Source organism: Hibiscus syriacus, unplaced genomic scaffold (assembly GCF_006381635.1).
Source record: "Hibiscus syriacus cultivar Baekdansim isolate YM2019G1 unplaced genomic scaffold, ASM638163v2 tig00109948_pilon, whole genome shotgun sequence".
Taxonomy (NCBI): Eukaryota; Viridiplantae; Streptophyta; class Magnoliopsida; order Malvales; family Malvaceae; genus Hibiscus; species Hibiscus syriacus.
Genome location: NW_024062536.1, coordinates 129,890 through 157,583, shown reverse-complemented (window position 1 = coordinate 157,583; position 27,694 = coordinate 129,890). Strand labels below are relative to the sequence as shown.

General features: G+C 32.7%; 1 protein-coding gene across 1 annotated transcript; it reads left to right on the top strand.

Annotated features, from left to right (window-relative positions):
- The first annotated feature begins 17,131 nt into the window (after positions 1–17,131).
- LOC120210978 (nuclear pore complex protein NUP62-like) lies at positions 17,132–23,726 on the top strand. The gene is made up of 13 exons (XM_039209614.1): positions 17,132–17,165; positions 17,254–17,307; positions 17,589–17,957; positions 18,046–18,450; positions 18,556–19,302; positions 19,548–19,641; positions 20,859–20,937; positions 21,421–21,543; positions 21,717–21,794; positions 22,637–22,740; positions 22,872–22,959; positions 23,048–23,146; positions 23,432–23,726. Exons 2-13 carry the CDS (start codon positions 17,280–17,282, stop codon positions 23,525–23,527), a joined length of 2,310 nt encoding a protein of 769 aa, XP_039065545.1. The 5' UTR covers positions 17,132–17,165; positions 17,254–17,279; the 3' UTR covers positions 23,528–23,726.
- Positions 23,727–27,694: the final 3,968 nt, after the last annotated feature.

Here is a 27,694-nt window from a genome sequence, read left to right as displayed (position 1 = left end):
TTATTTCTTGGATATTTTAAATGTGTTTACATGTTTATTAGGATCATTCTTTATCAACTTTAGAGCCAGGAAGCAACTTCCAATGTGTTAGACATGTTAGATCGCTTGTATGGTAAAAGTTTCAATTATTTTGTTGATTTTCGCTATGCTTTGAAATTATAATTTTTCCTCTATTTTGGATGCGTTTGTGATAGTATAATATGTTCTTTAAGGTTTTTTATGATTCATTTCTCAAGTAAAAATTGGTGCATCAACTATCGAAAATAAATATATAGAGTTTAGAATTGATATTGTGCTTGGATCTCCATAAAGGTGAGTGACTTTTCATTCTTGGATGTTAAATGTCATCAATGCTAAATAAGGGCTTATTTAAGGGTAATTCCTTATATTAAGACCCTATGATAAATGTATTCTTGTTATGATTGGTGCATTGTTGTTGATATGTTCTTTGGGAATCACTATTACACTTGATGCATAGCTATTTTGTACAAATATGAATCATAATATATGTTATGGATGAGTCGAAAGTATCGTTGTACAAAGAGATGAGTTGAGAAACATCTCTATCCAATATAGGTTAATCATGAAAACCAACGTGAGTAGTGTTTAAAATTTTGAATCAAATTTTTTTACGTAAAACTAGGGGTGGTAACGGAGCGTGGCGGGGACGATTTTGCAAAACTCAATTCCCCAACACTTTCAAGTACACTTTTGGGGAATCTCCAGCATGTGTTTCAGTGATTTTTTGTCCTCATACCTATCCCTATAGGTTTCGATTAATCCTCATCCCTAAAAAATAAACAAACATTTTTGAAATCAATGAAACACCTAAAACTTGTATGATATATCATATTATCTTAAACTGGTCTCTATCTATAATATGAAAGTTTCAAACATTAATATTCATCTAACACTCAATGTATATGTACAATCTTAACCACTTTGAATCTTAACAAATCAATGTATATTAAATGAGAAAAGATCTAAACTTCAATTTTAGTTCATTTGAGATATAATAGTGGCAACACATAATCTCACAATCTTATCATATATAATTTTTATTAAAATATATATTAAGGGTATATAGGTAAATGATTATAAATATATTTTTTAAAATTTTGTAAAATATCAAGGATCCCTATGGATATTTTTTGGGGATCCCCACAGTTATTCACATGGGTACGGTTCGGTTATCCCCACAGTTCGAATATAGGAAGCTAAACGGTCGGGAATAGCTTCAAACCAGGGCTTTTGATTTGTTTCAGTTTTGGGTTTGGAACCCAACCACCGGTGGTGGTGATTGGGAAGTGAGGTCGTTGGTTAGGGAGTGAAGTCACCGGTTAGAGTGTGATGGTTTCCATCTCGGTGGCCGACGTGAGAAACGCCTCCTAGGTGCGGTGGTCGATTGTGTATGTGAAGCTTTGGGAGCTTCTCGGTCGGATTAAAAATGGGGGGTGAAGTCGTTCGGTTGGTCCTCCTTCGGTCAAGGTCGAGGTCACCGACCTGGTAGCCGGCGTGCGAGGGCCGATTTACGGTGGCTGACATTCGATTTGGGGCCCTGAAAATAGCAGTCACGCGTAGAGCATAAAGGAAAATGGGGGAGAGTCTACTTAGTATTTTTGGGTTAATCACGTATAAGCCCCCTGTATTTTAGTTCTTTTGCACTCCAGTCACTTATTTTTTTATTTATTTTGAATATGCATGCAAATTTTACTAACTTTTAATTTGATCACTATTCTACTATGTTATTTATTTCGAACTACTAACTTTTATTTTATTGCATATTAACTATTGAATTTTATTTTATTGCATTCTAACATTGTTTATTTATTTATTTATTGTTTCTATTATTCGATTCGACCTTGTGGTGACCAGATCCGGGGTATGATCTGAATTATTATGGTTCAGACTATGCTAACTACTAACTTTTATTTATTGCACTTTAATCATTGTTATTTATTTATTTATTGTTTCTAATATTCGATTCGACCTTGTGGTGACCCGATTCGAATTATGATCCACATTATTATGGTTCGGACTCTGTTAACTACTAACTTTTATTTTATTGCACTTTAACCATTGTTATTTATTTATTTATTGTTTCTAATATTCGATTAGACCTTGTGGTGACCCGATCTGGGGTATGATCCGTATTATTATGGTTCGGACTCTATTAACTACTGGCTTTTATTTTATTGCATTCTAACCATTGTTTATTTATTTATTATTTCTAATATTTGATTCGACCTTGTAGTGACCCGATCCGGGGTATGATCCGCATTATTATAGTTCGGACTCTGCTAACCGCTAACTTTTCTAACAACTAACCTTTCTAACCGCTAATTACTAATTGTTAACATTTTATTTATTTGTTTGTTTTATTTCATATTCGAACCATGTACGACCTTGCGACAATTCACCCCGGGGTATGACTCGCCTCATTTATGGTACAGGATACTTTTATTTTATTGCACTTTAACCATTGTTATTTATTTATTTATGTTTCTAATATTCGATTAGACCTTGTGGTGACCGATCTGGGGTATGATCCGTATTATTAGGTTCGGACTCTATTAACTACTGGCTTTTATTTTATTGCATTCTAACCATTGTTTATTTATTTATTATTTCTAATTTTGATTCGACCTTGTAGTGACCCGATCCGGGGTATGATCCGCATTATTATAGTTCGGACTCTGCTAACCGCTAACTTTTCTAACAACTAACCTTTCTAACCGCTAATTACTAATTGTAACATTTTATTATTTGTTTGTTTTATTTCATTCGAACCATGTACGACCTTGCGACAATTCACCCCGGGGTATGACTCGCCTCATTTATGGTACAGGATACATAATAAAATTCGATATTAACATTTTATTGCATTTTATTTCTGCTATTTAACTTTATGCACTTTGAAATTTATGTTTTTTATTTACTTTATTTAATTTTAGTATTTACATTTTATTTGCTTTAATGTTCTAATCGTTTATTTATGTCTCTTTATTTTTCAGTACTTTAATTTATTCGTTTAATTATTGTGTTTTATTATATTTTTATTTTACTTCTATAATTTAATTTTTGCTTAGTTAGATTTTATTTCCTTACATTTTTACCATGTAAGGATATTATATATTTATTCGTATTATTTATGTATGTATATATTCTTTGTTCTTGGGAATTGATTTCGAACGATCATACAAAATGTTTCTGTCATTCATTTTTTATGCTTTTTCACTCTAATATTTTCAATAACACTTATTTGTAGAATGGGCGTGGAAAACATTACTTGGTCGAAGTAGTGTGATTTGATACAACATTCGAACGAAATGTGAACTTGAAATAAATCAAATTTATTTTACTAATTAATTCGTTTTTATTTCTAATTCAAATAATACAATGCATTTTTTATATAGTAATTCAATTTATATTTGATTTATGTTTTTTTGATAAATCGAGGAGGGGATATTCTTTTTAGGCAATAAATAGAAGAGATAGCCTTCCTGTAGAAGGATAAGCAAATCTCGATATTTCTTTTCGAATTAAAGGATTTTCCCTAATAAATAATTCGAAGTAAATTAATTAAACTTTAATAAATGGATTATTTTCTAACTTTATATTTGATTTATAATTTCCACTACCGCGACAATATATAAGCGACTAAGTACCAATTTTTGGGCGTGTGGGGGGTGCTTACCTTTCCCTACGCGTAATCGACTCTCGAATCCAAAAAATGAATCTTTGATAACGCATACCAATTTTTGTCTTAAAACAATTTTTTCTTAAAATTGTTTTAAAAGAAGTTTTTAGGTATTCGACATACCTAGCCCAAAGGTCGATGCCTACTCTCATTCAATTTAATACAAATTAATTCAAAAATCCCAAATCTTTCAAATATAGTCATAATTATTTTTTTAAACTTAATTGTTTTTAAAAAAATGGTTATGGCATATAGAGTTTCCGAAATTATTTTGAACAAATAATTAATGTTAGAATTATTATATCGTCTAAGGTTTAAAAAGAAGAGAACTTAACCCGGTTGTTAGAGTAGGTAGGTTGACTCATAAGTGCAATCACCCATTTTATCCGCCTTTTAGTATTAACATTATCAAATAAATAAAATGTAAATATATAAACCATTTATAAATAAAACCCAAAAAATATTCCAATTACTCAGATTCATCAGAATTAGGGTTTATCCTAGTATTCTAAAATGATCATCATCGTCAATAATCCTCAATCGTCAATCTACCATCGCGTTTAGTGCATGTAATACCCAAATATCAAGTTAATGATTTTATTGAAAAGATTTAAAATTTGAGGATTTATTTAAATAAATGATAAAAGATGAGAAAATGATTTGAAATAATGTTTGAGACTAGGTTGTAACAATAGATGAATAAAGAAGGCATTTTGGTCATTTAAAGGGAAATGAATTTAATATTCATTTTAATAAGGTATTAAAGTATGGAAAAGGGAAGGAAAAGGGAAAAACCTAAGTTATTTTCTCTCATTATTTCCTGTGGAAGAGTTCTCCTCCATAGCCAAAGGTAAAGTTCCATATGACAAGTTTTTCCTTTCTTTTTTTTGTTTGTTTTTGAAATATTGAGCATCATAGAGGGTTAAGGAAGGATGAAATAAGATTAAAACTAAGAGATGATGAAATAATTGAGATTTAAGAAAATGAATTTTTGAATGCTATGTTAGAATATGAGTTTTTATTGATGTTTACTAGTATATTTGATTTGTCAAAGAAGTAAATAAATGATTAGAAGCATTGGTTGGGATTAAGAACATGTTAGAAAAAGTGGTATGATTCTTAGATGGAAATGTTCTTGGAAGATTTTATATGTTTTAATAAGCTAAATGAAGGAAAGTTGGTATGGATAAGTAAAGAAGAATTTAATAATATTTTTGGGAGTAAACATAAGGAAAATTGACCAAATTTGGGTAAGAATAGGGCTGAAAAATGAAAAATCTGGGTAAGGGTATCGGTACTGACAGAATAGTACTGATACTATAAACTTCAAATTGGAAGAATCAGTTGAACAATATCGATATTGATGCAATTAGTATCAATACTGAGAGGGGGTATCGATACTATTGAGAAGGTATCGATAATTGATTACCAAATGCATAAATGGTACCGATACTGTAAGGGAGTATCGGTACCATAGTATAGAAGTATCGATATCATGGTAGGGGTACCGATACTATTGAGACAGAAATTATAAGATAAGCTGAAATTGTTATAGAAATTTAAATAATAGTACATGTGAATATTATTAAAGTATAAATGTTAGGGAATATACTAACATTTAGTGTGTTATATGTCTTTAATGGATACTTATGTAGATCGTAATCAAACTCTCGAGTCCAGCAAAACGAAAGGCAAAGATAAAGTAGCTGAGTAGTCATATTTGTGTTTTGGATATAATAGCGAGGCAAGCCTGGTGATAGCATTTACTATGTACCTATATGTTACGATAGTCATAGATGTATGATTGATTGATAAATATATGGTGATTACCAAATGGTACTGAGTGTGCAAAAAGTTAAGAAATTCATAATTAGTTTATGAATTTCCGTATGGGCACTTTATGTGCAAAAACTAAGAAATTCATAATAAGTTTATGAATTTCCGTATGGGCACTTTGTGTGAAAAACTAAGAAATTCATAATAAGTTTATGAATTTCCGTATGGGCACTTTGCGTGCAAAAGTAAGAAATTCATAATGAGTTTATGAATTTTCGTATGGGCACTTTGTGTGCAAAAGCTAAGAAATTCATAATGAGTTTATGAATTTCTGTATGGGCACTTTGTGTGCAAAAGCTAAGAAATTCATAATGAGTTTATGAATTTCCGTATGGGCACTTTGTGTGCAAAAGCTAAGAAATTCATAATGAGTTTATGAATTTTCGTATGGGCACTTTGTGTGAAAAACTAAGAAATTCATAATAAGTTTATGAATTTCGTATGGGCACTTTGTGTGCAAAAGCTAAGAAATTCATAATGAGTTTATGAATTTTCGTATGGGCACTTTGTGTGCAAAAGCTAAGAAATTCATAATGTGTTTATGAATCTTCGTATACGCACTTTGTGTGCAAAAGCAAAGAAATTCATAATGAGTTTATGAATTTCCGTATGGGCACTTTGTGTGCAAAACTAAGAAATTCACAATAAGTTTATGAATTTATGTATGGGAACTTTGTGTGCAAAACTAAGAAATTCATAATAAGTTTATGAATTTTCGTATGGACACTTTGTGTGCAAAAGCTAAGAAATTCATAATGAGTTTATGAATTTCTGTATGGGCACTTTGTGTGCAAACTAAGAAATTCATAATAAGTTTATGAATTTCCGTATGGGCACTCTGTGTGCAAAACTAAGAAATTCATAATAAGTTTATGAATTTCCGTATTGGTAGTGTGTACCTACATAAATTATAATAAGTTTGTGAATTACCGTATTGACACTACGTGTGCAAACTCTAGAGTTTATAATGAATTGAAAGAGTTAATTGATATTATGAATAATTATTAAAGTATAAATTGTTCTAAAATAAAAGACTGATGCCTAACTGATTATAAGTTTGTTAAGAATAAATGTTAAGTTTTATGGACCTAATAGAGTTATTTGTAGAAGGTAATTTGTGAAAATGATTTTCTACCCATTTCCTACTTTAATAAATTATTATTTAAAATTGAGATTCATTCTTGAGAACTTGGAAAATTGTCAAGTTCGTAATGATAGAAAAAAGAGTAAATTTCTTTACTAGTGCAATTTTTAGCATTAATTGATATGAAGTTATTGCTACAAAGTTGTCAAGTCTTCTTATTAAATAAGGTGGATAATTAGACTTTCATAGTTGAGATAAAATATGTTTCAACTGCACGAGAATATTTTATATAGATCCGAAAAAGTTACACGGATTACCTCGAGAAGGAAATGAAATATTTTAAAATAAAAGTACTGTATTTAACTTAATCTCGAGTGAGATAATAACAGTAAATCCTAGCGGGTCATAGTACAAGTGTGAGTTGGACAGTTAGTAAACATTTAATAAAGATTCAAGGGGCTATGTTTTCGGTGGATCTGATGGAATTGTCATTTGATGAGTTAAAATAATATTGAGTATAAGTTGTTTGTCTCCATATACAATTAATTCAGAAGGATGCAGAGGGTATGGAAATTATAGTTTTTGAAGAGAAAGTAAAATCATCGCTCAATGTGATATCGATAATGATGGTGAAGAAAATGATGTCAGAAAGATATATATATATATATAGTTTTTGTGGTTAAAGTGATAGATACTCAATTAATTAAAGTAGAATTGCCAGATAATTTTACAAAATTGGGTATTTATAGATGTCTTTTCAGATAAATTTATTGAGTTACCTCCAGATCGAGAGGTGTAATTCAAGGTTGATGGTTATTAAGGTATTGAACATGTTTCTTTGATTTAGTATCAAATGATTTAAGTGAGTCAAGAGAATTAGGGACTCGATTATAAAAGTTGTTTGATCAAAGTTTTATCAGCCTGAATATTTCATATTGGGAAGTAATTGTGTTGTTAGAAAAAGAAAGATAAATCTATATGGTTATGCATATATTTTTTACAGTTAAATAAGACTTTTCGAGAGAATAACTTGTATGCCAAACTATACCAATGTGAAATTCTGGTTAGCAGGGATGACTTTCTTTGGTCAGGTTGTTTTAGCATACGGTATAAGAAGAGATCCTAAGAAAACTCATGCTGTAGTAATTGTAAACTCCCAAAGAATGATCTGGAAGTTTGGATTTCTTTGAGAGCTTGCTAGTTGCTATCGAAGGTTAGTGGAAAAACTTTTAGGCGTTAGCCTTGCTGCTAACCAAGTTTTTAAAAAAATATATGTCTTTTGTAGAATGGAAAAGGGTCAAGAGAGTTTTGAAAGGCTAAAGAGGATGATAATAGAGACATCAGTGTTTATAGAACTTGAGTTGGGTAAAGATTTTGTGGTTTTACTGATGCATCTATCAATGGTTTAGAAGCGTGCTTATGCAAAAAGGTAAGGTTGTGGCATATGCCTCGATAAATTTAAAGACTCATAAGAGGAATTATCTACGATGATTTAGAGTCGGCAATAGTCAAGTTGCCTTAAAAGATTTGACATTATTATCTGTATAGTGAGCGATGCTAATTACAAAAGCCTAAAATACTAGTGGAATTGAAGAGAGTGAACCTAAGACAGAAAATATGGACAGAACCTTTAACGGTGTATGAAGTGATCATTGATTATCTTCCAGGAAAGGCCAATGTTGTTGTGGTGGTACTTGCTTAGAACCTTTTTCAGTTTTGCGAGCTATGAATGTGCAATTAGCGTTGAATAAAAACGATACTGTAAAATGAATTAAAGATGACATCGATATTTTATTAGAGCTAATAATAGAATTATAAAGGAAATATGAAAAAAAATTTAATAAGAATTTTATAAGTAAAAAATGAAGACATTAAGGACTTTTGATTTCAGGTTCGACGGATGTTCGTATTATCGTGGTAATTTTATATTCCCGACGATTAAGAATTTAGAAAGATATTCTTGTTGAGGCATTAAGTCTGTTAACTATGCATTCAGGTGGAAACAAGAGGTACCAAGATTTAAAGAGTCGGTTGTGGCCTGGTTTGAAAAGAGTCATCATAAAAATTTTAGCAAAATGTCTGACGTACTATAGAGAAAAAGTTGAACATTAAGTATCTTCTAATTTGTTTCAATCAATCTCGATTCATGAATGAAAGAAATGGATTATAAAATGAAAGTTACCCAAGATAATTTTTTTAAGATCGCTTCCGATTGACAAAAGTCTTATGCTGATCTAAAGAGAAAAGTGATTTAATAGCAAGAAGGTGATAAAGTTTTTTCTGAAAGTATCACTTTGGAAGGAAGTATTGCGGCTTGGACCGAGTCCGATAATTATTGAACCTTATGAGACTTTATCAGTTAGCTTTTATCTACCGAAATGGACAAGACCTATAATGTTTTTCATGTGTCGTTTCTTATTAATTACCAATCAGATCCATCACATTTTCTTACATTGGGGAAAATAAAGATTCGATCAGATTTGATTTATGAAAAATAACCAATATGGATTTGGACTCGAGAAATCAAGAAAATGCATAACAAAATGATTTCTATAGTTGAAGTACTATGGTAAAAGCATAAAGTCTTTAAATTCGAGGACGAATTTTCTTAAGGAGGGGAGAATTGTAATACCCCATATATAAGGTCAGTGACTTTATTGAAAAGATTTAAAATTTAAGAATTTATTTGAATAAATAATAAAAGATGAGAAAATAATTTGAAATAGTGTTTGAGACTAAGTTGTAACGATAGATTAATAAAGAGGGCATTTTGGTCCTTTAAAGGGAAATTAATTTAATATCCATTTTAATAAGGTATTAAAGTATGGAAAAGGGGAAAAAGGGGAAAAGGGGAAAAACCTAAGTTATCTTCTCTCCTTTCTTTCCCGTGGAAGAGCTCTCCTCCATAGCCAAAGATAAAGTTCTATATGACAATTTTTTCCTTTCGTTTTTGGTTTGTTTTTGAAATATTGAGCATCATAGAGGGTTAAGGAAAGATGAAATAAGATTAAAACTAAGAGAAGGATGAAATAATTGAGATTTATGAAAATGAGTTTTTGAATGATATGTTAGAATATGAGTTTTTATTGATGTTTACTAGTATATTTGACTTGTCAAAGAAGTAAATAAGAGATTAGAAGCATTGTTGGGATTAAGAACACGTTAGAAAAAGTGGTATGAATCTTAGATGGAAATGTTCTTGGAAGATTTTAGATGTTTTAATAAGCTAAATGAAGGAAAGTTAGTATGGATAAGTAAAGAAGAATTTAATAGTATTGTTAGGAGTAAACATAGGAAATTTGACCAAATTTGGGTAAGAATCGGGCTGAAAATGAAAAATCTGGGTAAGGGTATCAGTACTGACAGAACAGTACTGATACTATAGCCTTAAAATTGGAAGAATCAGCTGAATAGTATCGATATTGATGCAATTGGTATCGATACTGAAAGGGGGGGTATTGATACTATGGAGAAGGTATCGATACCATTGATTACATAATGTAGAAATGGTAAATGGTATCGATATTGTAAGGGAGTATCAGTACCACAATGTAGAAGTATCAATACCATGGTAGGGTACCGATACTATTGAGACAAAAATTATAAGATACGCTGAAATTGTTATAGAAATTTAAATAATAGTACTTATGAATATTATTAAAGTATAAATGTTAGGAATATACTAACATTTAGTATGATATATGTCTTTAATGGATACTTATGTAGATCGTAATCAAACTCTCGAGTCCAACAAAACGAAAGTCAAAGATAAAGTAGATGAGTAGCAAGATTTACGTTTTGGATATAATAGCGAGACAAGTCGGGTGAGTGCATTTACTATGTACCTATATGTTACGATAGTCATAGATGTATGATTGATTGATATATGTATGGTGATTACCAAATGACACTAAGTGTGCAAAAAGTTAAGAAATTCATAATTAGTTTATGAATTTTTTATGAGCACTTTGTGTGCAAAAACTAAGAAAATCATACTAAGTTTATGAATTTTCGTATGGGCACTTTGTGTGTAAAACTAAGAAATTCATAATAAGTTTATGAATTTCCGTATGGGCACTTTGTGTGCAAAACTAAGAAATTCATAATAAGTTTATGAATTTCCTTATGGACACTTTGTGTGCAAAAGCTAAGAAATTCATAATTAGTTTATGAATTTCCGTATGGGCACTTTGTGTGCAAAACTAAGAAATTCATAATGAGTTTATGAATTTCCGTATGGGCACTTTGTGTGCAAAAGCTAAGAAATTCATAATGAGTTTATGAATTTCCGTATGGGTACTTTGTGTCCAAAAGCTAAGAAATTCATAATGAATTTATGAATTTCCGTATGGACACTTTGTGTGCAAAACTAAGAAATTCATAATAAGTTTATGAATTTTCATATGAGCACTTTGTGTGCAAAACTAAGAAATTCATAATAAGTTTATGAATTTCGTATGTGCACTTTGTGTGCAAAAGCTAAGAAATTCATAATGAGTTTATGAATTTCTGTATGGGCACTTTGTGTGCAAACTAAGAAATTCATAATAAGTTTATGAATTTCTGTATGGGCACTTTGTGTGCAAAACTAAGAAATTCATAATAAGTTTATGAATTTCGTATTGGTAGTGGGTGTGCAACCCACGTAAATATGTATTTAAAACAAAGAAATTGATCTAGAATGTATTTAAAGTGATAACTTTGGGAAATATGTTTCAACAACTGTTTTCTTGTTATATAAAAATGTTTTCAGTTTTAAATTTCACTAAAAAGTTTTAAGGGTTTTAAATGAAAAACTGTTTGAAAAGTGATGTGACATCTATATCTCGTGTATGAAAAGATATACGGGAGATGGGTGTTACAGTGCACCCATCAACCCCTAAGTTTCCCACGCGACGTTTTGTGTTCTCTCAACCAAAAACGCGCATGGGCTTAGTCCCTTTTCTACATCAGAATCACCAAGCCATGGTCCCCTAATTCTTTTATGCAGCGATGACAACTACTAGCAAGCATCAATATAACCTTCCTCACTTTATCAACCGCCATACAAGCAAAAACAAAGGAAACAAGAGAGTTACAAAATATTGCAACACGATTGAAAGTCGTTTGGCTTCCAATTAGAGCTTTTTTCATATCATTCCTTTTGTAACCTTGCAAAGGGTTTAAAAAATCCCAAAAAATAACATGTAAACGATTGACAATCCCAAAATCGATGCGAAATAATAAAAAACCAGAGTTCTTTTAAAAGTACTTTTTGTATTTTATTTTGGATTACAATAGCCTTTTCTAACTAATTTTCTAAACAAAAGGGGTTGGGTTTAGACGTTTAACTTGAGTTTTGGGCTACATGAAAGGATCTCTTAGACCTCTTCTCTTGTTCATTAGAAGTCTAGTCATTTGGAGCAAAAAAAAAGTAACGTTCGGTCGTTGGTGAATAGGAAGATGAAGGGTTGGGTTCATTTTAGGAAAGTTATGGGCTATTTTGTTTGTTTCTAGGCTTTGCTTTGGGTCTAGGAAGGAGAATCGAAGGGTTTAGGCTACTTTGGGACTTTGTTTGGGCTTACCCACCACTATAGGTGGCGGCTGTAATAATGGATCTATGTCGATGTACAACGATTGATGTGGTGGCTGAGGTTTTGATGAGGGGTTACAACCGAACAAAGAGAAGAGGGAGTTGAGAGAACAAAGTAAAAAGAATAAAATATTTGTTTGGATTAAGGAGAAATTAACCAAAATTGAAAAAAAAGAGTTTTTAATTAGGGTTTAATGGGTAATTACGAATCAGTCTCTCTACTTTTAGCATTTTTTTAGTTTTCCTCTCTATTTCTCTAACTATTTTATTATTTCGAATTTAGCGTACTAACTTCTAACTTATTAAAAAGACCCTACAACCTCACAATCGGTGACCCATACTGGGTATGATCCATGTTATTAGGGATGGCAAAAAAACCCGAACCCGACGGGGAAAACCGAAAACCGAATTAAACGGGTCGGGTTCGGGGATGATAAACGGGGACGGGGAAAACCCATTTATTTTAAACGGGGACGGGGACAGGTTTGGTAATCCCTGCCCCGATTACCCGATTACCTGCCCCGATACCCGACCCGATAAATATTAAAAATAATTATATATATATATATAATATTAATAAATTTAATTTAAATAAAAAATATATATTTATATATTTAATTTAAATATATATATATATATACCCGGCCCGATTCTCGACCCAATACCCGGCCCAATACCCGTTTAAATAACCGTTTATGCTAAACGGAGATACCCGTTTCCCCGCGGTTTTCCCCGATTACCCGACGGGGACCCCGTTTAAATCCCCGTGGTTTTTTAAACGGGGACGGGTACTGGTTTTTTAAACGGGGATGGGGACGGGGGGACCAATACCCGGCCCGAACCCGGCCCGTTGCCATCCCTACATGTTATCCATGGTCCATATAAAATTATTAAAACGAACCTCTTAATTTTATTTTATGCAATTTTTTTATTTAAATTTCATCACTTTAAATTCTAGTATTTCTAATTTCTCCCCTTTAATTTCCAATATTTTAATTTTAGTCCTTTATTTTTGCCATTTACTTTCTACTCTATTTTATTTTTGTCCTTTGATTTGTCTGCTTTACATTTTAGTCACTAATTCTGGTTGGCTTCTATTTTTTGTTATTTGACATTTGGCACCTTATTTTGACAGTTTTCATTTTAGTCCAGTATAATCCTTATAGTTTTATTGCCATTCCAGTGCCTATATTGTATGACATCTTTATTTTATGCCCTAATTTCTGCCATCTTTACTACTGTACGACTAAAGTTACTATTTTTCTCATTTTAGTCCCTTTACCTATTTTGATTGCTTTTAATTTTTGCTTGTAATTTTTCATGCTTTCTAATTTAGTCTTAGAATAAGTTTCTTGACTTTAGATTAAACCTTTAGATTTCTTTTAATTTAGTCCTTAAACTTAGTCCTTTAAATTAGGTGAACTTTTAAAATGGTCCCCACTACTGCTTGGGGTCCCAAATTAATTATTTGATTAAATAAATTACTAAAATTGGTTAGGTTTTAATATTAGAGCATTTACATTAGGTTTAATTTCAGTGTACTTTTAATTTAGGTGAATTTTTAATTTGATCATTGCCTTTTGCCTAAGGTTCCATTTTAATTATTCAATTTAATAAGGTGTTAAAAGTTATTAAGATTTAATATTAGATCCTTCACCTTTGGTTTAACTTCACTTTAGTCCTTTAATGTAAGGGAATTTTCAATTTGGTCCTCATGTTTTTGCTCGAGGTTTCATTTTAATTATTCAAATCAATAAATTGTTTAAAAATTTAGATTTTAATATTAGAGCCTTTACCTTAGGTTTAATTTTACCTTAGTCTTTAATTTGGATGAATTTTTTAATTTGGTCCTTGCCTTTTTTTTCCTGAGGTTCCATTTTAATTATTTGATTCAATAAACTATTAAAATTTGTCAGGTTTTAATATTAGAGCCTTCACCTTAGGTTTAATTTCACCATAGTCCTTGATTTTAGGCAAAATTTTAATTTGATCCATGCCTTTTTGCCCGAGGTTCAATTTTAATTATTCAATTCAATAAAATTGTAAAAATTCATTAGATTTTACTATTAAAGCCTAAATTTTTAGGTTTAGCCCTTTTAAGTTCTTTAAAATTCATAATTTGATATTTTAGCTAGAGAGAAGGCTTAACTCACCTAGTATAATTAGGTTTAATGATGTTGAAATAAGTCTTTAAGAGGAAAATGAAGCACTAAGAAAGAAAATAGTTGAAATGGAAGGTTCTAATTTGATTCACATGTTAGCCATGAAGATTATTCAAGAAGAGAATGAGGCCTTGAAATTTAAAATAAATAAATTAGAGAGTAGTCTCCAAGAATGCAATGAGCGTATCTTCTCTCTCGAAGAAAATAAGCCTCTAAGTAATAATGAATTAAATGATCTACTTTGATGATTTGGAGAGATGATTCAGACTCAACATGAGTCAATGCTGAGGCCAAAGGCTTAGGGTCAAGATCTTGCTTGACAAGTCTTTGCTACGGGGAAGGAAGTAGAAACTGTGAGGATTTTTGTAGTGCTAGAGTCTGATGGAGGACACATTATCTGGCTACTCACATAAGTTGAACAACTAGGAGATAGGGCTAGATTTTATTTTTAATAATTGATTTTCACTTTCCCAATGTACTAAGACATTGTTGATTTTTCAAGAGTTGTTTAATGAACAATTATTTTGATCAATACCTCTTCCATACATTCATTTTTGCATTTCATTTGATTCATTTATGCTTACACATTTTAAGAATCACGTGTTAAAACATTCATTCATTTATTCAATAAAACATCAAATAATATGGAAGGTTTTTGATCATACTGATCACCCCACTAATAGTTGCACTCGTATGGCACAAGAAAGATGACCAAAGAGATGGATGAAAGATTAGCCTACGTTGAAAAAGAGCAGAAGGACATGCAAGAAGAAGTAAGAAGCAAATTGGCTAAAATTGAGGTTAATATTACAAGCTTACAACTCAATATGCTGAAGAAGATTAAGGAGATGTTCAAGAAGTATGCGACCGCTTGAAAAAAGTATTACTCGACCTCAAGTTTTCTTCACCACTAACAACCTACCACCTCATCAATATGGAACATCATTTCATATCGATTACCCTACCGCGTTTGGGGTAAAGCTGAAGGAATTTCATGTTGATAATGAGATCACAAACTTGAATGAAATATCTGAAAAAGAAAGATCCAACAAAGAATTCACTCAACAACTAAAGAATATTGAAGAGAGTGAATTTTGTTAAAGTGGTTGAGTCGTTTATTGGGTTTGACGCTAAAGAGTTAAGTCTGGTTTCTGATTTGGTTATTCCACCAAAGTTTAAAGTTATGGATTTTAAAAGTATGACGAGACCATTTGCCCTTTATCTCAAAAGAATAGTTCGTAATCTCTGCAGGAGTGCAACTGCAGTTGATCATCTAGTTGTTGTATCTTGGGAGACAGATTACCAATGTTCTCAAGCACCATAAGAGTGGCCAAAATTTGTCTTAAAGAAACTGTGTAGTAGCATGCCTCAACTTGTTTCCAATATGTTAATCTATCAAAAATCATGTTTTTATTTCTTAACGAAATTTATTTCTTTTTAATTTCCAAAAGAAAATTTAAAAGTTTTGATTGAAGAATTAAGAGTGAAGCATGATGAACCAACAACATTATTTTGTGATAGTCAAGCAACACTTTAAATATCTACCAATCTGATGTTCCTTGAGACAATGAAGTATATTGAGATTAATTGTAATTTTATTCTTGAGAAAATTCAGAAAGGTATAGTACAAACACATCATATATTAACCAAGGACCAACAAGCAGACGCGTTGACAAAATGTTTAGAGATAAAACAACATGAATATTTAATAATCGACTTGAAAATGAAAGATGTATATCATTCATCAACTTGAAAGGAGAGTGTTACAGGTCTGATAGTTAATTAACTTGCTTAGTTGGTTAGTAATTGATTAGTTGAGGGTTAGTTTGTTGATATTGTATATAAAAGGTGATAAGAGTTTGTTGTATAACAGAAAATATAATGAATTTTTTTAAACTCTAGTATGATACTTTCTTCTCCTTAAACAACGTTCACAAACAAATCTTCTATATTCATTTTCCGACACCCGTTTGAACACATGATGTCGCCAAGGGTCATTTCTAAAATTTATTAATTTTAATACTTTTTTAGAAATTTTAAGAATTTTAATAAATATTTAATAATTTTCTTTAGAATATTTATAAATTTAGTGTGACAAAATCACATGATGTTATGTGATTGTAATATCTCAGTCAACATTATTAAGATTTAATTATCAAAATTGGTTAAATGATTAATCAATTTCTTGGTTTGAGAGGGTAATTGATTTAATTTTTCAGTTTGAAAGGTTAATTAGGTGTAAAACAATTAAGGACTTAATTAATTTTTTTAAAGAGTTTGAAGACTTTAAGCACTTTCATACCTTAATTTTTAATTTAAAATAAAATAAATTATTCATTTTAACTTAATTGAATTTGATCAAATACACACTTTAGTTAAACAAATAAATATTTTGTTAATTTATTTTAGGTGGGTAATATAAATCCAATATAAAGTTAAATATTATGTATAGACATTATGCATAAAAAAGAATATTAATTAGATGGCGATGTAATTTTAAGTCTGAATTAAATGATCTCAATGATTAATAAATTTATTATTATTCTTTAAGATATTAAATTTAAACAAGTGCTAAGTATATAAAAATATGAACGTTCAAATAGTTACAAATTAAATAAACTTTAAGCCCATAAATTAAATAAGCATTTCTGGTTCATCTTAGCCCATTCACTTCCACGAAGAAGTAGACACAACCCGGCCTGCTTATAGACCCTCTACCCGGATCCAATTGGGACTCGGGAGGGAAAACCCAATTTAAAAGAACCGAAACCCTAATTTTGTTAGAAAGGAGTTTCGACGGAGAGCTTTTATGTATGTTACTTTTTTCCTCTCTTTTTTCTCTAATGATGAGCGTATATTGAGTTCTTTTTGTTAATGTTTTGATGTTTGAAATTCGCAGTGTCTAGTCAGTGCTCGAGGTTTGCAATGGCCGACAGTTCCTTCAGTTCTTCGGGTTCGTTTCTTTGATTATTACTTTTTGCTTTGCTTTTATAGTTTATATCAGATCTGAATTGAAATTTTGGAATTTATTTAGTATTTTACTTGACATTATAACAGTCAACATTGGGTTAGCAGAGTTGTGTCATTTTCTTTTTCATATTATATTTTCAATCATTTTCGTGACATAGGTTTGATAGTTTCAGTATCTTCGTTTTCTTTGATGCTCTTGTTTTTTTCATCTGCTTAAACTAACCATTTGTTGTTTTTGTTTTGGATTGAATTTGTAATTCTCAGGAGGGTTTGGGACTTCACCTCTGTTTGGAGCCAGCACGGGATCCTCTCTATTTTCATCATCGACTTCTGCTACTACTAGCCCTTTTAGTTTTGTTTCTTCGTCATCATCAGCTTCTACCGCTACTACAGCTACAATTCCATCTTTTTCGGGCATTTTCTCATCAAGTTCAGCATCTGCATCGCCTTTTGCTGCTTCAGGGTTCTCTTTCCCGGGCGGTTCACCGTTATCTACGAGCAGTGCAAGTTCCACCCCAACAACAGCTGCTGCTTCTACTTCTTCAAGCTCTTCGGGATTCTCTTTTGGTTCATCTTCTTCCTTCGGGTTTGGCAACCCAGTTTCATCATCATCCCCAGCGTCCTTATTCTCAGGTTCAGCCTTTTGAAATCTACTTCTTTCTTGTCTCTGCATAATTGCCCTTACGCTAACAGTTTTTTTTCTTCGTTTGCTGTTTCTCAGAAAAGGTTGGGGCTTCTCCATCCACGTTTGGAGCCAGCAGTGGTTCATCCCTATTTTCATCTTCACCTGCACCTACTGCTACTATCACTTTTGGTTCATCCTCATCTTCATTGTCAGCAACAACCCCAGTTTTTTCAAGCTTCATATCATCGAGCTCAGCTTCAAATTCAACCACTTCACCTTTATCTGCTCCGACAGGGTTCTCCTCCCTTGGCACTTCATCTTTTTCAAAGAGCATTGAAAGTTCAACATCAACAGCAGCCTCTACTTCAACACCTTCGGTTACAGCTGTTCCTTCATCAAGTTCATCAGGCTTCTCTTTTGCCCTCCCTTCTTCAGCCTCTCAACCTGCCTTTGGTTTTGGCAATGCAGCTTCCTCATCATCGTCAGTACCCACAGTCTCTGGTGCTGCCTTGTCTAAACCCACTTCTTTGTTGTCTCTGTTCCTTTTGCTCTCTGATCTGATAAATCTGACCAACTTATTTTTCTTCTTAATTTTGTAATTTTCAGGGACTTCATCCCCATTTGGAGGTAGCAGTGGTTCCCTTCTGTTTTCATCGTCACAGGGGCCAGCTACTGCTACTCCCAGTCCCACAACTGCTGCCACGATCTCTTTTGGTTCTTCTTTATCTTCAGCTTCTACTACTACAGTTGCAACTCCGTCTTTTCCAAGCTTATTATCATCAAGCTCAGCCTCTTCTACGGGATTCTCTTTTGGGGGTAGTTCACCATTTTTGAAGAGCACTGCCAGTTCAACAACAACAGAAACTGCAGCATCTTCTTTAGTAGCTGCTTCTTCATCAGGCTCTTCAAGCTTCTCATTTGCTCCACCTTCAGCTTCTCAACCTGCATTTGGATTTGTCAATGCAGTTTCATCATCACCTGCACCGACATTCTATGGTGCCGCTGTGTCAAAACCGTCTTCCTCGTCCTTTGGAACATCATCAGCGCCATTGTTTGCGATAGTTACCACAACTGCTTCTACCCCTGCATCAAGTACTACCGCTGCTTCAACTTTATCATTCCCTGCCTTCAACTTAAGTTCTTCATCTTCTGCTGCTACAGCTTCAACAGCTGCACCCGCTAGTTCAGCTTCAACATCAGCTGCTGTGAGTTCTTTAACTGGATTTGGTGTGACAAATGCAGCCACTACGTTTGGGAGTTCTGGTCCTTTCTCTGGCTTTTCTTTATCAACAAAACCATCCACTCCTGCTTCGACCTCACGAGCACAATCCACCGTCAGTGCTCCTGCATTCAGTGAGTCTTCCTATAAACTGTAATATTCTGGGTTTGCTTGTTACCAGTAATGCTTTTCATCTTTTTGTTTTTGTTTTTGTGAATGTGTATGTGTCTTATATTTTGCCTAATAGTAATTATTAAGGCCTTCCTCTAAATTTATTTCATCCCTCGACCTGCTGCTTCGTAGAATTCTAAAGGGCCTAGCCCTAGATCAAGTAATGCTGGGTTAAAGTTGTCATGCAAATGTAATTCTGATCCTGCAGGTCTTACTGCTTCCAGTTCTGCTGCTTCAACAACTACTATTACTACTACTGCTGCCCAAACATCATCAGCACTCATTGTTGCTTCAAGCAGTGGGTATGTTTAGGTTTCTTTTTGGTGGCTTTATGTTTTATCCCTTCTCTGGTATTCATTTAACCCAGTGTTGTCAAGGTACGCCCCTAGGCTTACCTGTGCTTTAGCATTATGCAACAAAAGCAGCACAAACCCTCTCAGGCCGGGCCCATTTGAACAGGCATACTGTAGTGTACCTAGGCTAGGCAAGCTTTTTTTGTAAGGCGATGGACATAAAAACCTGCTTGATTAATTTTCTCCGTAATTTCTTTCATTTTTTCACTTTATTTTTTATTTGATATACCTTTACTAGCAAGGAAATGATAATACCGAACCCTATACTTTGTAATATTTGATCATTCAACAGCTAACATTGACCATAAGTAAATCATGCATACTGACCAATAAAACAATTGCATGTTTTGTCGATAAACTATACTCTGGTTTTTTATATATACCCTAATCTTTATATTTTAAAAATTAGAAAGATACATATAGATATTATATTACAAAAACTAATATATGTATACATGTCGCGCTTTACTTCACTCAGGCTAGTACTTTTTCCGCCTTCTGCCTGAGGCAATATAAGGGCTTAAGCACCTGGCGCCCTTAGTGAAATTGCTTTAACCATATCCCCTTTTTTGTCAATATTAAATTCTTATGTATTAGCTTCCAGTCCTTCGTCTTTGAAATGTTATTTAGAAAAATATTTTATTGGATTTTACACCCATCATTTCTCCCTTCCGTAGCTTTCCCTAGTTTTTCCTTGACATCACTTGTTTTCAAATTTTCTTGTCTCATATTGTTTAATGGACAAAGGTGAGGGCATTGGAAATGAATTTTGGGTGCCTAAGTTAGGAGTACAGATAGGGCTGGAACTCTTCATATTTTGCGCTTGAACTTGCATTTGGTGGAATTCATGAGGAGAGATGATTGTGATTGTTACTAGTTTGGTGGGTGCTAATTAAAACTGATCTGATTTTTGAAGGTTCTAGTGCTTGGAATAATTGTAGAGTCTTTTAATGTTTTAAACTATTAGAACCGTTCCTTTTTTTATCGGGTAGCATCCTTGTGTTTATTATTATATTTGCTGAATATTTCTTTTCTAAAAGTGGTGTTACTTCTATATTTTTAAGTTGTCTTAAATAAAAACGTTCTGAATTTCTTATTGAATCATTGAAATAGTTTTTGGTGTAACTTCTGTATGGTATCTCCACTTTTGTTTACTTTTCTTATAGGATGACATCAAGTGCCACTGCTGCAGTATCTACCTCCCCAAAGTTACCTTCTGAGATAACAGGAAAGACAGTGGAAGAGGTAATTTTGTTTCTATTTTAATATAAATTTTTTGATGTTAAATCATTCTTTTTCATGTCTTAATGTTTTCTCCCGATATTTCATGCTATGAGCATTTATACTAATTATACCAGTGGAAAAGGTTAGGTTATCTTTGTGTAGAAACATCGCTTTAGTTTTTGGGATAAACCAAAGCATAACAAAGAGGAAAATGGTATATTAATATTCACAATGTATCTGGAAGAATTAAGAATTCAAAATGTGGGACTGGATGTATGTGATACATATCACAAGCACATGCAACAACAAAGCATATTGTCTGCCGCTTTCAAACCTTACCATCTTCATTCTCAAGTGTTCTTCAAATTTCACTTTGGAGGAAGAAATATGAACAGTCTTTTTACCTTTTTAGTGGATTCAAGATGTATATTTCATCTTGTCCTCATCTACATTCTAATTTATGGTTGTCATTGAGATGATGAGACTTTCTTTTGCGGGCTGCAGATCATCAAGGAATGGAATGTTGAACTTCAAGAACGTACTGGGAAATTTCGAAAGCAGGCCAGTGCAATAGCTGAGTGGGACAGGCGAATCTTGCAGAATCGTGATGTTCTTCTTAGGCTTGAGGTACTACTATATTGTATTGTGAGGTAGCTTTCCTGTTAGTGTTATTTGTATGCCTTATCAACAAGGGATTTATATCAGAGTCTACCAAGGTTTATACATTATCCTATTTTTCTGCAATTTATTGTTTAATATGTTTTTGTATATTTCTCTTCTAATTCTAAACATCAATTCAGATAGAAGTGGCAAAAGTGGTTGAGACCCAAGCTAGCCTGGAGCGACAATTGGAGTTAATTGAGACTCATCAAAAAGAGGTATTTCATTGGTTTTTGCTGGTATACATTTTTCAAACTTTTAAACTTAATAGCACCAAGGGTACATGACATTTTGACTTTCACTAATGTCTTTTCTTGTAGGAATCTCTACATAACTACCAAAATTTATGTTGCTTAACCTCTGGATGAAACTTTTCACTCGCTTTGGATAGCAATGCTGTCCTAGTTCTAAGAGGATTTGTTTGTCATTAATGATTTTGCGATTATTATTGTTGCTTCCTTATGCTACTTTTATGTTTTGAACAATAAGGTAGCTAAGTTCTAAAGACTGCTGAAGCTTTTATACTTAACTTTGCATGTGAGTGTAGCTTCTTCACTGATCTACTTTATCAGTCAATTCTGTGTAAATTTGTTTTTGCCCAATATGCTTGAACTTTTCATAAATAAGATCACAGTGTATATTCAACTCCGCACCATTAGCTTTTATCAGTCGAAAGAAAGTATTGGGAACATTTTATTGATGATAAATGTTGAAGGCCTGCATGCATGATTGTCTTCTCATTCCAGGTGCTACTTGAGAGCTAAGTTCTCCTGTTTCTAGTGAATGTTTCCTCAATATTCGAATGCACAATCATAAATTTCCTGTCCAATTAAATATAGAGGAAGAAAAGTATTTCATGTACATTGTATTCATAAGGTTTCTGCGAAAATCATGGATGCTCATGATATAAAATTTTAGACTTGCCTTGTGTAATTATTGTATTAGCCATTGCTTTCCTTCTGAATATGATATTTAGATTGTTCGTTACTTAAATTTGTAATGTGATATAGTCAACCATTTTGTAAGTAATGTGAATATTATGTATGCCTGTCCTCCCTAGGTTGATACAGCTTTGCAAAGCATGGAAGAAGAAGCAGAACGTATTTATAAGGATGAGCGTGGATTGCTTCTTGATGATGAAACTGCGTCAACAAGGGATGCAATGTGAGAACAAGCTTGTTCTATGTTTTAACTTCTGTCCACTTTGCAATCTTATCCCATGCTTGGTCTGGTGTTCAAGTCAGCTTTGCTTTACATGTATTGAACGGGAGTTTATTCTTTCATCTTCGTTACAGGTTTGAGCAGGCTGAAAATGTAGAGAGGGAATTGGAGCATATGACAGAACAGATAAAGTCTATTATCAATACTGTAAACTCTAGTCAGGTAACTGTCGTTGGTGTTATGATCAGACTTGCTTTAAGTATCTTTTACAACATAAGCAGAAATGACAACTGCCCTCAAATATGTTTAGGGTGGGGAACTCGAGGCACTTGACGGAACTACTCCCCTAGATGTGGTGGTCAAAATCTTGAATAATCAACTAACATCTTTAATGTGGATTGACGAGAAGGTTAGTAATCTTTTCTCTGACCTCCATTAGTCACCTCAATTATGTGTGTTGGGTAATGCAGTTTTTAGGTTTGTAATTCGTGAAAAGCAGCAATGTTCATAATATAATCAGTGAACAGTTGGGCGTAAAAGTGGGGAATGCGTCTTTTATTCCCTATCTACTATCATTGAAATCATACGGTAGCCAAAATCACTACAGAAAATTATCCGTTCCTTGGATTTTGGTAGGAGTTGATGGTTTTCGGAAGCAAGAGCTTTGACTCATGTTAACTCGTTCATGTGTCAGGCTGAGGAATTTTCTGGTCGTATTCGAAAGCTTGCAGCACAGGGTAATGCGAGAGATGGGGAACTAACGGCTGCACCAAAATTTTGGATGTCCTGATCCTTCAGTTTGAAGGCTGCCCTGAAGTTGATGTTTAGTAACTTCAGAGGTAATATGGTTTATTTTTTCCCCATTTTTTGGCATAAGGTGGATGATGTAGAAGACGTTTGTGTAATTTCGGAGTTGGTCTAATGATTGTTACAATTAAGAAAAAAAATTGGGGTTAAAAGCCTGGATTTAGCTCTTATACAGCCTATCATTGGTCAATCCAACTATTCAACTTGTGAATGATGCCCAACTATTTTGCTCTCTCCCTATATGCACAAACATATACACACTTCCACTTAATGTAGTTTACATAATTTTTGACTTTTTGAAAAGTTCATATTTTAGCAATCTATTTTTGTGTTTCAACACGTTGATTATGTATGTCGAGTTTTAGTTAATATAAAAATCTTTCCAATCTGTTGAATATATGTCGAACTATTATTTTAGATTGAGATGATAGAAATATTGCATTGATTTTAATTTCATGTGCACGATTAAGTATATTTATATGGATATATTTAATGGTTTGATCATTGTAATATATTAATAATTCAATAAGTATTTAAAATTACTTCAGTGGTTTTTGGGTGAAGTACACAAATGGTCTCTGATTATAGGATGTTATTTCATTGAGTCCTTTAACTATTAAAAGTTACAAAATAGTATAAGAGTTACTATTAGATAATATATTTGAATTATTAATATTATAGGCATCATAAATATAATATTAATAAAAATATATTAAATATTAAAGTACTATTAATTATTTAAATATATGTAACATCATTTAAATATTAAATTAAAAATAAAAATATTTAATAAATTCGCATTGCAAATAATTAATTATCTAATTAAAAATATGATACAAAGGATTTAAATAAAAAATCATTATTTAAGGGAGTATATTGTCCAGTTTGATTGGAATGAATAAATACCTAAAAAGAAATGGAGGGAATCACATTCCTACCATTTAGACCAAAAAGTGTAACTGTTGGTAATAATCTTTTCCATCCTTGTGGGAATCAATTCAAACCAAATATGAGAATAAGATTACAGAAAAGATCATAATGGTAATGGTCTTTTGTGAGAACTAAACACGCCCTTAAGTTACGGTTAAAAGTAATAATGTACGAGAGGGTTTGGACTCCAAAATACAACACTCAAGCTCTAGACAACGTACCTATGTTTCAGTTTTATTCCAAGGCTTGGGTTTATGAGAAAATTACATTAGTGGATTTATGAGACAAAGGAACCAACCCATTAGCCAAGTAGTTAAGTTGTTGGTGTTTCAGTGGTCAGCTTAGCTAGGAAGGTTTGACGCGCGAGATGCTTGAAGCATTCAATTGCATCCATGATAAATCCAGAGTTTTGAGTGCTGAATTCAATCGATAAGTTTGTAATTTTGTTATTTGAATTGTTTTGAACGATTGATTTTGAAGTTCAATTTTAGGGATGTGAAAAAGTGATCAAACCTGTAAAACTAATTGAAATCGACTCTAGTCAAAAGTACTTATAACCTGAGATGGAGATGATTTGAAATCGATTCGAGTCTGCACTAGTGTTGATATGAACCAAGTTGGACTTGATAATTTTGAAATGAACTTGACCTAAGAATGACCTAAACCTAAATTGAACATGATAATAGCATAAGAGAATCCAACATGCATCCGACCTGATATTAACCCGAATCCAATATTAACCTGATAAAAAATTCATATTACCTGACCTGTTATGAAACTGACATGTAATTGGCTCAACCTGTAAATGACACGACTTTGTTAGGATCATTGAAGCTCTATGATCAACCGAAAAATATGCCAAGAGGGGGTGAATTGGTCTTTAGAAAAATTTGGGTGTGAAGGAATAAAGATAGAAAAATTTGCACAATGATTTAGAGTGAATCGACTTTATCAACCAAAGTCTATATCCACTACCTTAGCTCCACACTAAGGATTTCTAACAAGTTCACTAATTTGTTCTTTCTTTTTTCTAGACTCAAGGTAACATTTACAAATCCCTAGTTTTTGAGAGACTAAACTAGAACCATTTCTCTTTTTATAAAGGATGACATTCGTATAAACAAGAAGACCTCTCTAGGTAGGTGTTTACAAATTTGAGCTTACAAGATTTGGTACAAAAGATATGCAGTTAAGCTCAGAACACTATGTACAAGAGAAAATGGAAAATAAAGAGTGAACACTTTTCTCTTGATCTCTTTTGCTTGGATAGGTGTTGTAACCTTCTTCAATGGTTCTTGATTTGTTTTTATATGATGGAATGAGTTGCTAATTGTTTCTAGCCATTGCGTTGATTTAGAACCGTTGTGGAATTAATTTGCTGCAAGACAAAACTGCTCAGTACAGGGAATATCAGTATTGCCTTTGTTGTATTTAAAAATATAGTCGTTAATAATCATTGGGCTAGACCAGTATCGATACTGGAGTTTTATAGTATCAGTACTATTACGTGTGTTAATGTACTATGCTATGGCACGTAAATATGTGCAAGTATACACAATCGAACAAGTAATATAGTAGTGATTGAGTATCATCTCCACAAGGATTGGAGGGTTTCCAAGCTAAGTTAATGCACTAACACTATAAATAATAATGTATAGATATATGGCGGTATGAACAATTGATGAGATGCTGTGGCAAAATAGGAAGTATGGAGTGTGAAATACTGTGGTAAATAGAGAAGTATTGTAAAAATATGTTATGGCAATTAAATTGAGAATCTGGCTATAAAATAAGATAACCTGACAACCTCACACAATCAAGCTACTATGGGGGATAAGTGGTAGGGTCTACTAAAGAATCCTATTCCTTGTCTTCTAGAGTGGTCCATCCCTTCCATGAGTGTACTGCTCGACAATGCTTGCTAAAAGTGTTCCTAGGCTATCTCTAGTAAGGAACCTAATAGTGAAAATGCTACGACAATACCTCTTAGCATGAACTACAACAAAATACTATAAACTAAGTCCTAATCCTTTTAGTCGTTGAAATCCTCTCTTTATCTCCAAGATGGATTAGGGCTTTGCTTCCCATCTTAGCCCCATTGCTCACATTGATCTCACCAAACTCTCTCGATATTAGGCATCAAACTTAGAAAATGGCTAACTCTCGAAATCTATTTACAATTCTAAGTAAATAAATATAATGGGAAAAACAAGCATATAACATGAAAATATTAAACATTCATTTCAACAAACACATAATCATCCAAAGCAAACCCACACCAAATAAGTTAGTTCATGGTGGGGTAAAAACCATCCACAAGAATATTATTTCTGTTACAAATTCACAAATGAATAAGAATGAAAAATAACAAAGGAGAAGAGAACTCTCCAATGTTGCTGTGAGCTTCTTGAAACCACCGCGAACCACCTTAGCAAGCTAGCTTCTCTCAAAGGCCTAGCTTGCTATCCCCTTGAAGTTTGGCTATGGAAGACACCAAGAAAGGAGGAAGAAAAAGAAAGAAAATGGAGAATTTGTTGCTGTTGTTGTCGCCTTTCCTCCCTCTCTTATCTCATATTCCCAAAAACTCCCTAAAATGTAGGGCATCCTTGTCTATTTATACTAAGGGAATTTTCTAGGGGTTTGTGCCAAAATTTCTTTTGTACCCTAAGTAACATTCCCTTCACATGAAGGGGTAGGTATGGCTAGTAGTGGGGCTCACAAGGGCAACTTAAAGAGGGAATAATGTGTGAACATGGTCAGCTGTAAACTCTCATAAAAATATCTCCATCCTTTTTTTTTCTTTTTTTACCCAGGAATGTCATCCAGGATACTGTAGCATTTCATCACAAAAACAACCAATAACCTAAATGCTGTACCACTTCTCCTTTAGCGCTATTCGTATGCACATCATCACAAAAACACTACCTTTCCCATTACACATCACCAGTTTCATAAATAAAATGCTGCAGCAAAACACCACCACCATATGCAACTATGTGAGCCTAAATGCAATTATAGCAACTAATTATGCTTTCAAACAACCAATAACCTAAGTAAAAATGCACAAAATATAACATTTTTATTGGGTTATCACTCCCCAAACTTAACTATTATTTGCCCTCAAGCAATGGATAGTAATTAGTAAAAGAAATGCTATAGCAAAGTTCAATCCAAGGCAATTGTAAGGTATAAAATTCAACCCTCATAAACAATTGGCTTC